Genomic DNA, 12,080 nt, shown 5'->3' with positions numbered 1-12,080 from the left:
TCTGTCAGTCATTGCTTTAGTCATGTAGTCATCTGCAGTAGTTTGAAGAGAATTCCTATTTGTAGTTTGGATGCATCTCACCTCTGTTAAATAATGTATTGGGCTTTAGAGGATTGGACTGGATCCTGCAGGGCAATGAAAGGGCTCATATTGACAATGCGTTATGTTATAAATGGCTTTGGAGTCTATATGTGGCATTTTAAAGGCTCAGTGTTTAACTTTTATTGAGCACAACACCACACAACATAACTGTTTACTCAATTAAGATTGGGTCACACCCCTAGCTGAGTTTATAAAATGTTTGCTTGATCTTTGTCCACCATTTTGTACCCTGATGAAGAAGGTCAAAACCGGTCTGTGATTTATTGTTCTGTAAGTAGCCATGTTTTTGAATAAAGGCTTTTTAATCTAATTCAAGTATTCTTGTTCCTGCTCCACGCATGAGTGCCTGAAGTTTGTTTTTTCATCCCAACATAATTGTGCCTTTTAAATTGTTTTCAGTCTCAGCTGAAATCTTTCCATTTCAGGAGGCAGCAACATCTCGTTCAATTTATTTTCTCATTGACATAAACAATGGTTGATGAGAGCGGTTTATCCTCGTAGCAATAACAATAACACCATGTGACACATGACAACATAAGGCAGCAATATATACAAAATACATTGTTCATGAAAAATATAAAATAAATTAACAACCCTTTTGGAATATTCAGCTTTCATAATCCTAAATCCCAATAAATCAAACTGGCAACAGGCTTGGCCACTTAGCCAAGTCTGTCCCCTTGAGGTCTCCAAGGACAGTAGGGGAGTTACTTGGATGTTGGGTGCTGAAGGAAAATTCCAACATAAAACAGCATTTACATATTCTCCTCTGAGCTATTTTGGACACTAGAGTCAACATTTCTACATCATTGTCTCCCTATACAGGAACTCTGCAGGGCCAAATAACCCAGTGAGTAAGTAGGTTTTTCCAGTTTCGTCTCTAGATGACCTCATGACTCAAACCTGTCTCTGCTGTTCATCTTCAAAACAAAGCAACTTAATTCAGTTTGAGTGTATATTTTTACCACAGAAAGGTTTGGTGCTCTCTAATGTGTGTTCATAAGAGATGCGTTCGAATATCATAATGAAGGGTCATTACGATATTCGAACGCATCTCGTATGTTGTATTTTAGGGGTCAAGCAGTAGAAGAACACCATTCCCCTCCATTTAAGTTTGACTTAGCAGTTTATTATTGTCAAAACTACTGGGGGAGCCCAAAACAATTTAAACTGTCATCAGTCAGTACGGGAACACTTGAATATGTACAGGTTAGTGAGTGCAGAATCCTGGTTTGGAGGCCACTCAGTTTAAAAAGTGTGTGCCATCATTATTTTCTCCAGCCTGACACATAGCCTACCCTACGTTATTTAAAGAAACTGAGAGGCTGATGAACAATGCTGTAAATGACATCACTTAAGAGACAGGGCCTATCTTGGGAATGTTAAGGTTTTGACTCACGTCTACTTCCATCTTAAAAGAAAAAAAAAATCCTACTTGCAACTTCACCTGTTCAAGTTCTTGGCTTGGGTCCAAATGTGTTTGGGTAAGCCTTCAGTATCTTTGATTCTACTCTTATCTCAGTTTAGCTTCTTTCGCCTTTTGTTTTGCATTTAATATATTCTGAAGTCTGAGCTGCTGGCATCTACCCGATAGGAGTTGGCAGAAAGCAAAACACAGCTAATAGGAGCATGAATAATGGACTCATAAGTAAGTGATTGTGTGCTAAAATGTTTGCAAGAAGAACTGCACAGTGGAAGTATTCTTATCCAAAATGTGGTGAGCCAAAAAGTCCAATTAACAAGTAGTTGAAGAGAGTTGCATTAGATATCACTCTCCACTTTACAGTTAACATTGTCTGCACTATATTTCTTTCACATGATATATAATTATGACCATAACTGCAGAGCTCCAACATATATATAATAACTGTGTACCCATCTGCTTTTCTTTAGTTTACTCCATAGGGCCAAAGATTTACTATCAGTAATGCAGCTTTAAAGTCAGGCAAGTAAGTCAGGCGTACTATAATAACACTATGGCTTGTTCTCAAAACTTGTTTTGGCTTACAAATTAGTATTGACACACTAAAACCCCCTGGATACGCTTCATATTTTGTCCTCAATGAATTTCCATAGTTTGACGAACTTGACGTCAGCAGGACTTTGGTTGAACAAAACCCTCAATGTTTGACTGTCCAGGCGGTAAAAACAGAACTGAAAACTATCTGACAGCACCAACATCCTCTAAATAAGCCCTTCACATAATGTTCGGAGCACGGGAATAACTACAAAAACAAAATATTCTGATGAAACTACAGGAAATCGCCTCATTTTGTCCCAGCTCTACATCATCTTTCTTCTCAGCCACCTGGGTTGTACCATCGTGATGAACGGAAGGGGGGTGTCTTTGCCATAAACGCGTATGCTATGGTGACTAACTAAGATTTATATCGATCAAGAGGAGCAATAGTTATTGATGACTGTGTGTTGCGTGTAAAGTTAATATTTCGACGTTGTAATATATTTAATTAAATAATTCCTTTAAGAAAATACGCTGACGCCCCCTCCTCTGAAGGCGAGAGTGGTCTATACAGGAAGCATGTTCAACTGTTTGGGGAAATACCCATAAACAAACTGTCCTTACTGTCAACTTGAACGAGTGTTTCCTCTTTCGTTTCAGCTATTGCGACTGTGAAAGACGCGTTTAACATCCTCTCTTGAACAGACACGCGTCTTTTGGATCTGCTGGAGCACAGTCTCGGTGTGTGTGACCCGGAGGGAGGACGTTTAGGCTTGGCAGGTTTTTGGTAGTATTGCATTGACTGTAGCTGCACCGCTTTGGGAAACAATGTCTGATTTAATTCTGCTGCTCCTTTGTGTCGTGCTCCTGGTGAGTTTGATGGTGACCATCGGGGGCTTCCTGCTGTACTCGGGACTACTGTCTGACGTGATTATAAAGACTGGGCCACCTCCTGTCAGAAATGTTACCATTGCTTATAAATTCAAAGAGGGATCATACAAGGACTGCGGTGCAGCCTACACAGAGAGCTGCAGCATTGGGCCAAAGCTGAGCTCCATCGGTGTCTTCTACGATGACCCCAAGCAGGTAAGACTCCAGGGCTCAACACCTGTTAGTCTAATTACACAGCAGAGTCTGTGTTTACACTTGACCTCATGACATAACCACGAACCCCAGTGTACTTTGTTTCCTGATAAGATGTTACAGTTAGACAGATATGCTCTGTTTAACCTGAACACAGTCATAAAGGTCATACACAGGGGCTGATGTTTAAAGCTTAGATTTAACCCATTTCAGTGAGTATCTTATGAGGTGTGATTGTGTGTGCGGTGTACCTAGCAACAGTCATGTCATAAGGCCATGGAGATATGAAAGTATAATGCAAATAGGGCTATAAAATATCATAAAATTGAGATTTTCATTAGAAGATTTCCATTACAGGTTTCCAAGTGATCAGCACTGCTTTTTTTATCCAGTCCAATCCAACAATATATGTCATACTGTTGTATATGACAAAGAAAAGCTAACATTTGAGAAGCTAAAACCAGCAGATGTTTTGCATTATTGCTTTAAAGGTGCCATATATAAGAATTTTGGTTTAAAATATTTAACAATTACCTAAAACATTCAACAACGGGACATCTATGTATTGTGTTGCAGATACATAGATAGCACGTGAACCAGCTAGCCTCGGCCTGTCCTTTATCTTAAAAACCACTCCGAGCTCCCAGTCAGGACTGCTGGCTGTCTCAACCGCTAGACGCACGGCTAAATGAGCTAGGTAGCCAACAGCAGCAACAGCTAGCAGTTAGCAGCAGTTACTGGTTAATCTGGCAATATGCTGCCCCCTATTTGTTTGGAGTGACCTTGCTTCAACAAGTGGTCAATTCTTATATATTGCACTTTTAAACTCGAAAATGACAACTCTCAAAATTATTGCTGATTAATTTTCTGTCCTCACACTAGTCATTTGGCTCTAAATTATTGTTTTGTTTTACAATCTAAGTGAGTTTTTATAGTGATTGTGTACTTAGCAACAGTCTTGGATATATAACACGTGTAATGCACTGTCTAACTAAGTAATTTGGTATAATTGAGCATGCATGGCTTAAGGGGTTAAATGTACAAGCAGCCTTTTGAAGGAACGGAGCCTGAATGATGAAACCAGTCAGCTGTTCAATGCCACGTTGCACTGTTGATACTTTTTTCCCCTCTCGTCTGTGGTTCCAGGGTGGTTCAGCATTTGTCTGCCTCTGACTCAAAGATGGTAACCAGACTCAAGCTAGAAGAGAGGCAAACTCAGCCTCTTCACGTGTGTCTAAAGAGAGCTGCTAGATGTCTGTAAAAGTACACTTTATGATTTAGTTTAAATGGTTATGAAATTACAGTCACAATCCAACTGTTAGAAGCAACGAGTCCCCTTTCATCATCCTGATCCTCACCCAAAACCAAATTTTGTATAAATAGGTCTTTCTCTCTGATGGGATCTGTGGTTTCATTCCGCTGTTCATCACGAGTTGTGTTTTTAGTCAACAAGAGATGTCTGCACAACAGCTGCTTGTTAGACGAGAATGTTTATCGAGTTCCCAGCTGATAGAGGAAGAGTACACACACACACATATGGTGTGCAGTATGATAACATCTCTCAAAGGCAGACTAAGGCCTATTCATGGCTCATTCCATGACTTAACAACAAATTTAACCGTGCAGCATGGTTTGCTCTTTGATTAGCTTATATTGTGTTAGATCTGCTGACATTTCAGTGCTGAGTGTTTTTTATGGTTGGGTGAGTTAAGCCATCTGACAAACAATATGGCAAAATAGAGGCTTTGGGCAGATCAGCCAAAAGTTGCACAGCCTAGTTAATACTATTTTGTTTTCTTTCTTTCTTTCTTTCTTTCTTTATTTCTTTCTTTCTTTCTTTCTTTCTTTCTGTCTGTCTGTCTGTCTGTCTGTCTGTCTGTCTTTCTGTTTGTCCATCTTTCTTTCTGTCACATCACAATATCAACAAAATGCTGTACAAGACATACATAAAGCGAGAAACTTGATACATAAAGATTAGAAAACAAGTGTTTTATGGTTTCTGAAACTTCACGATGCAACGCATGAGAAGTCTGCATCAAAATGCCTAAAACCAAACTAGACCTTTTTATTAAGTTTGTCCCAAATGTTTCCAACAATGTTCAAACCCATAGAAATCCACAGCTTTACTCAAGGTCACAGTGCGTTTCATTTGGTCGCTTGTCACCACAAGACCATTTGCATTTATTCACTTTACTTGTGCAAGTGTTCATTTGCTCCAAACAACCAAATTACTTTACTGTACATTAGCCACAAAATAGCAAGCAATGGCACTCACCGAGGGTATGTATGAGTTTGAATTTAGGGGCTTGCCACTGAACTCAGCACTTACCAGACACTTGGTAAGTGCCCCCCTCCTCTCTGTAATGTTACGTTCATGAAGTAAAGTAAACTTTACAGGACATAAACACCCACCAAACACTTTGCTGATCACTGCTGTAGTTAGATTGATAAACGGGAGTGAAGATGAATCCTCTTTGTCATCCCCAAAATGATTAAATAATCACTGAGCTCTCTTTCTGTCGCTAAATGTCTTCAGATCAGAGCATAATCCGACGTGACTCTAGGTGTTCCTCCAGAAGGTCTGGCTCTGCACTCAGCTCTTACAGAGCTAACAAAGCAAGATCAGATGAAAATAAACAATAAAAATAGGTATAAACAGCAAAAATGGCAATAAGAAAAACAAACAAACAAATAAACAAACAAAAATAGTTTGACAGCAATACAATAAAACATTAACACGGATACCAGTGAAGTGAACCCAAAACAAAAGCCAGACTTAAAAGATAGGTCTTAACTACTTTTTAAAAGGATTTAGCTGTTGTAAGATCAAAGGGGAGAATGTTCCACAGTTCATAAAAACCAAAGCATATGATAACTTGCTCTTTCCTACTGTGACATGCAGCGTTCAGTCATGCCCAGCTGCTGAGCCAAAACATAATTTCTCCTTTGTGGAAGAAAGAATGTGGCACACTGGCAGCACTTTGTATTTGTCTTTCTGCTTAGCTCTGCCAGTTTCTCTGTACCACGCTGTCCTTTTTTAAGTAAAGGCTTTTAGTGGAAACCCTGACTGACTGTGACTCATACCAGTGGAAAGTTACGGCAATAGGCTCATTTAAGAGCTTTTAAAACTTCTCTGCTGGTGTCAGAATTTGTGGATCATGAGGGACCATTGTAGGATTGTTCGGATGTCTTGGCAGGGAACAGAGAGGTCTCCTCATGGATTGATGACCCTGTCCTGACGTCTTTTGTCTATTTTGTCTATGAGCTGAAGATTTATGGACTTCCAACTTCCTTGTAGAAATCAATAGAAGAATAGAATAAGAGCGCAGTCATCCTCATAGTTAAACATTTTTACTTGTTAAGTTGAATTAAAGCCAATGGTGGAGTGATAATGGCATACAGTAAGCTTTAAATGCTTGAATTACCCTCTATCACCGAAGCTACCAAGGGCTGTAATCATAGCTGTTTGATCTGTTTTCAATGTTTGTTTTGTGACCTGAGCATTTGTTGCCCCTCTTAGTTTACAAAAGCCAAGAGTCTGTTTACTCACCACTACCAACACACAGCCATGATTCAAAAAAAGTTGAGTTGCTGTGTAAAATAGAATGTGATAATTCGCTCATCCTTTTTGACATTTAGTCAATTAAAAACAGTACCCAGACAGTAGGTTTAATGTTTTACCTCATGATTTTAATCCATTTTGGTAAATATGTGCTTATTCTGAATTTGTTGCGGGCAACACGTTGGAACAGGGGCAACAGAAAACTGGGAAATATGAAAACACCTGTTGGGAACAGGTTGGTTGGTGACAGGTAATAGTATCATGAATGCGTTTGAAAGGGGCATCCTTGAAAGGCTCAGTCGTTCACAAGCAAGGATGTAGCAATGTTTGCCACCTTGTGAAAAAAATGATTGTATTCTGCAGGGCTGCCCAAAGTGAGGCCCGTGGGCCATCTTGGGCCCACAATAAGTTTCACTTCGGCCTGCCAGATGTTTCTCTGGAAAAATAAATACATTTGGTGCAACATGTGAGCATTTTAGTTGAAAACATTCAAAAATTAACTAGAATTATCAACTGAATGTGCAGTATTATGTTGAAGTGACGTCTACTGAAGTTAGCATGCTAACTCCGGGTGCACACAGTCTGGACCTCTAGCTGCACAGCTACCTGAGCTAACTAGCTAAAGGCAGCTACAGTTAGCGGCATTAAGTGCTCCCTCTGGTGATATGCTGCCCCCCCCCCCTGCTCTCAGTATGAATTGCGAAAGGCAAATTCGTACATATTGAACATTTAAATAACTATGATAAAAATAACTGTTTATGCTGTTTTTTTGTGAGCAAAATGTGCACTTTAAACATGCAGGATCGAGTCAGCTGGGATCATAGTGCCATTTTGCATCTCAACAATTCAATTAAATAGATGTCTTTGGCTCGGACCCTGTCATTAAGTTTCAGTTTTGGCCCTCCCAGAGCAAAAGTTTGGGCACTCGTGGTATAAAGAATATAACTTTACGAGCTCAGGAGCCGTCGTCACTAAACAGAGTTAGTTTGATTACTAGTTACACAGTGTCCCAACGTTTTTGTAATCGGGGTTGTAAGTAAACTGAAAATGGGAGAGATGCCATACGGCTAATCTTTGGAAGATGGAATTTGTACTTAATAATAATATTTGTTTTTATGTGTAAAATGCAGTAATTAAAGAATAAATATGGGCACACCATTCTAACTGAGATGTTTAAAAAGGTTTAGAAGGTCAACTCTGAGTTATTTGACTAATTTACAGTGGATTTTGCAACTTGCTATGTTTAGACTTGACCTCAATATTTGTGGTGGCCACTTCATCCAGTGTAAGCAGCAGCCTGCTCTTTTCACTCTGCTACCATGCACTCATCAAAAGTGTTCAGTAATGTGTGTAATATTGATACCGACCAGTCAAATCCCCAGTCCAGAATGAAAAAAAAAAAATCCTGTTATTCCTGTCAGGAGTCCTTTGAGGAAAAATCAACACTGACAAATCAATATTTGAGTTTTTTTGAAATGTGTTGATGTATTTTTCTGCATCCAATGTCATTCTAGCAGAGCTGAATTTATTGAAAATGAATGATTAATTGATGCTTTCTCGCTTGCATGTTGTCCACAACAGTTCTCATCGATGCAGTCACAGCCAGAATCCCCTTCACGCGGTTTCCATTCAGTTTTCTAACACTTGCACTAACACAGAAGGACTCATATACCACTAAAACGGTTCTGAAGTTTTTGAGAACATCTAAATGTATTGCATTAGAGTATTAAATCAGATAATATTGTTAATTAATGAGTACACTCAGTATTAAAGCTGTAAACCATACACTGGATGTTGTCAGCCTGTTTGCTTACTGCACACTGCAGCCACTAGATGGCAGTCTTAGCATTGAAATTGAGTTTTCTTAGAGGTGGGCACACGTTGATCTTCATACTTAATTTATCACCATGGCATAAGCAGTGCGAGTCAGCCTCTTATAATTCATTCAGTCAAAATTGAATTTCATTATATTAGAATACATTTCAAACCTACTCAACTGGCTGTGTGGTAATTGGTCACTGTGACACTACACCAGTGCTTTTCATTCCTGGATTCAGAGTAGAGCTGTTTTTTTTTAAAACAAATTGCAGTCATTTGCATTCACCCCGCATCCAAGTTGTAATATAGTCTTTATTTAATGACTGCGATGCAAACCAGCAGGTCTGTGTGTCCTTCAAAACCAACTACACCGACGGATCAAATTAATCACTGAATATGGAATGAGCAGGCTTCTGTTATAGTGACATATCTACTGTTGTATATCAAGTCACGCAGCTCTTTATGGACCGTTTGATTTCACTGGTCTGCGCTGGTAAAGGTGGCTGGCTGACATCCTCACCTCACTCAGCTGAGACACCCCAGGCAACACCAATTAGCACTAAATCAAGCTGCTCTTCTTGATGCCTCTAGCTTGTGTACGTCCACTCATGCATGCCTGTGTTTGCATGTACGCTCATAATTGCCATCACTTATTATCTGAAAGGCCGGAGGGATTGAACAGTTTAGCAGTTTGCCTCACAGGGGTCAACTCAGCTGGACGGTGACCCACAGCATTGGAGGTTACACTTAAAACTCAACAAAACAACTCAAGGCAGAGTTGCCTCAGGCTCTGCTGTAATGGAGCTTTGACACGAGTACTGAACAAATCCCAGACTGGATAAAGTACAAACTAAATCATTGGATTCCTTGGCTCTAGGTCTCTGTTGTGTTGGAGAATGGCAAGAAGAAAAAAAAAAAAAAAAATCCACCTGCAGGCTGCCTGTCTGCGAGGAATCTCCAGAGCAAAAGTCATTAATAAGAGTGGGCAGCAGTGAATACTCAGAGGCCGGTGTGTATGTCAGGAAATAACTACCAGAGAGTAAGAAACTCAAAGATAAATGCCAGTTTATTGTCTCAGTGGAATTAGTAGCTCGTAAAAAATTATGGATAGACAATTTATTTAGCCATTATGCCGTATACAGTACAGTGGGGCTGCAACTAAAGATTATTTTAACGATTACTGTTTAATCGTTTAGTCTATGAAATATGTAAAAAAAACAACAAAACTGCTTCTTCTGTCCAGCCGACAGTCCAAAACCCAAAGACTCATAAATGACAAAGAAAAGCAGAAAATCCTAACAGTCAAGAAGCTGGACCAGAAAATGTTTTGACGTTTGCTTGGAAAATGACTGAAACAATTAATTCATGATCAGAATAATTGACAATTTTCTTTCAATCGACTCGTCAACTAATCGATGCAGCTCTACTCTGCAGTAGATTCGATCAACGTCCGTCCATACTTGGTAGCACTTTGACCCTGATAACATGTTGTGTTCGTAATGAGGCTAAACTAGTGCTGCTGTTTGGTTCATCACTCTGATCCACTGAATTCCCCACTTTGTTTAAGCTTCTGAAGCGAACCCATTCATGGCTTCCCATGACAAGCAGGAGAAAATGAAATGTCATGTGTAGACGTATATGGGAGCAGCAGTGAGAGATGAGGCGAGCTGTGGGACTGCCTTGGAAGAGGGGTCTAAATTGGTAGGAGTCTGACTCACCTTGAGAGTCTTGCAGTGCTCCAATTCATCAATCGGAATTTCAGATCAGAGCAGCGAGCATCGGCGCACTCCCAGTCAAATTTATTAGCATTTTACTGCTGCTTGTCTGTCGGTCGACAGCAACAACATGAAAGGGGGGCTTCTGGCAAGGAGTTGCCGCTTTTAAAGGTGGATATAAAATGAGAAATAAATACGCTGATGCTCTGAAGTCTGGTCCCACAGGTCTACAAGTCAATATTATGCAAGATTGTGGACATGCTGGCTCTCCCTATAGTAAAAGCATCCCATTAATGTTTATGTACGTCTCTATAGTGAGTGAGATACTGCAAACCCACACTATAAAAAAACGATAACATGTCCGGAGGCAACAGTCCCTGTAAAATTACAGCAAAATACTGTACATAATTTAAATATGATTTACAGCTTTCCACTGTATTCTGATTCTTTGTAATTTTAATAGAATTAAAAATGTTCTTTATTTGAAAACATTTTTAAAAGGTAATAAGATTAAGAAATACTGCATTAATACATTTAAAGTCTAAACTTTGAATGTGGCTATCTTTTAAATAGCAGCGTAATTATGTTATTTCATAAAATTTACTGTCATCTAAATCTGATTAAATATCTTCTACGTAGGTAATCTGCCAGTAAATGTTCTTCCTGTGTACTTGCATGGATAGCAGTTTAGCATTGATTAATCGGCCAACAAACTATTACAATGTAGTGTTTATCCACCAAAGCTTGCTGTTATAGCACTGGATTTTTTTTTACCCTAACTGGTGCTGCAACTGCAAGAAGTAGCTTTTACAGTGCCAACTTTTTCATGACACTCAATGTAGGGGAGATGAGTACAAGGTTCTTATTTTAAGATGGTTTCAATAAATGTAACCACCCACCTCACCAATGGTAGGAGTGACAATAACAGATATCAGCCAGGATGACACTAACAAAAAGTAATATTTGCATTTTGGAACATAAACAACAAACTTGACAAACTACTCTGCACATTGCATGATGGGAAAAGTGGGTCGTCTTTGGCCACACTATTCTCAGCACTGCAGCAGAGTACGTGTCACAGAGCAGAGCAAAGTGGTTTGAGGCAGGAGGTGTCTTCACAGTAAAGATGTTCAGTAGTTAAATACATCAACATCCAATTATTTCCCCTTTTCAAAATAACTCTAATATAAGTCTGTGCTGTCCCTGAAAGCTATCATGTCAGACATGCCAGCTGTAGTATGTCAGTACAGTAATGTAGCCGATATTGATTATGGATCAGAGCATCTCTTCCCACTCATTCTGCAGCTCAGTGGTACAACTGTGTGATGGTGGTGGTTTGAGTCTGTTGAGTGTTGACTTCACGCTACGTTGTTACCTAATTGGTAAGATGCAGTGCTGGAAAGTCAATGAACAACTTCCCCCTGTGACAACGTGCTTATCACACTTGGTACATTAGCTAGCTAGTTAACTGCGTTTGCTATTTTCAGAACTTGTCAGCTGAATGGAAGCTAATAATTTATCATTAATGTTGGACATATTCACACCAAACTGATGTGTTAATGCTTCTCAACCAGAAAACGGAAAATGACTGTGTTTTTACACTGATAACTAATAATGTTACACTCATAAAAATTGTGTTATTAAACTGTGGATTCTTGTCATTTAAAGACGTTGATTGTACTTTACAAAAGGGATTTTCTCTTGTTTTGAAAAAAAGATATTTTTTTTACAGCGCATAAGACAGAAATCTATCGAACGGACGGCTGCTTTTTAATCCTGGAACTGTTGTAAGTGTATTTTTAGGATGCCATCTTGATCTCTTTCCACAAACTGTGTAGAG

The 12,080-nt window shown here is 39.3% G+C and overlaps 1 protein-coding gene across 1 annotated transcript in view; it reads left to right on the top strand.

Moving 5' to 3' along the window:
• The first annotated feature begins 2,673 nt into the window (after nt 1-2,673).
• The window catches only part of tex264a (testis expressed 264, ER-phagy receptor a), a 75,627-nt gene continuing 66,220 nt past the window's right edge, over nt 2,674-12,080 (top strand). The window contains exon 1 of the mRNA XM_073468607.1: nt 2,674-3,148. Coding sequence (XP_073324708.1) covers nt 2,891-3,148 — 258 coding nt within the window. The 5' untranslated portion in view covers nt 2,674-2,890. The remainder of the gene's footprint in view (nt 3,149-12,080) is intronic.

This window comes from Pagrus major, chromosome 6 (genome assembly GCF_040436345.1).
Source record: "Pagrus major chromosome 6, Pma_NU_1.0".
In the NCBI taxonomy this organism is placed as follows: domain Eukaryota; kingdom Metazoa; phylum Chordata; class Actinopteri; order Spariformes; family Sparidae; genus Pagrus; species Pagrus major.
Note: the sequence above shows the minus strand (reverse complement) of the source record. Positions and strands in the feature narration are given on the sequence as shown.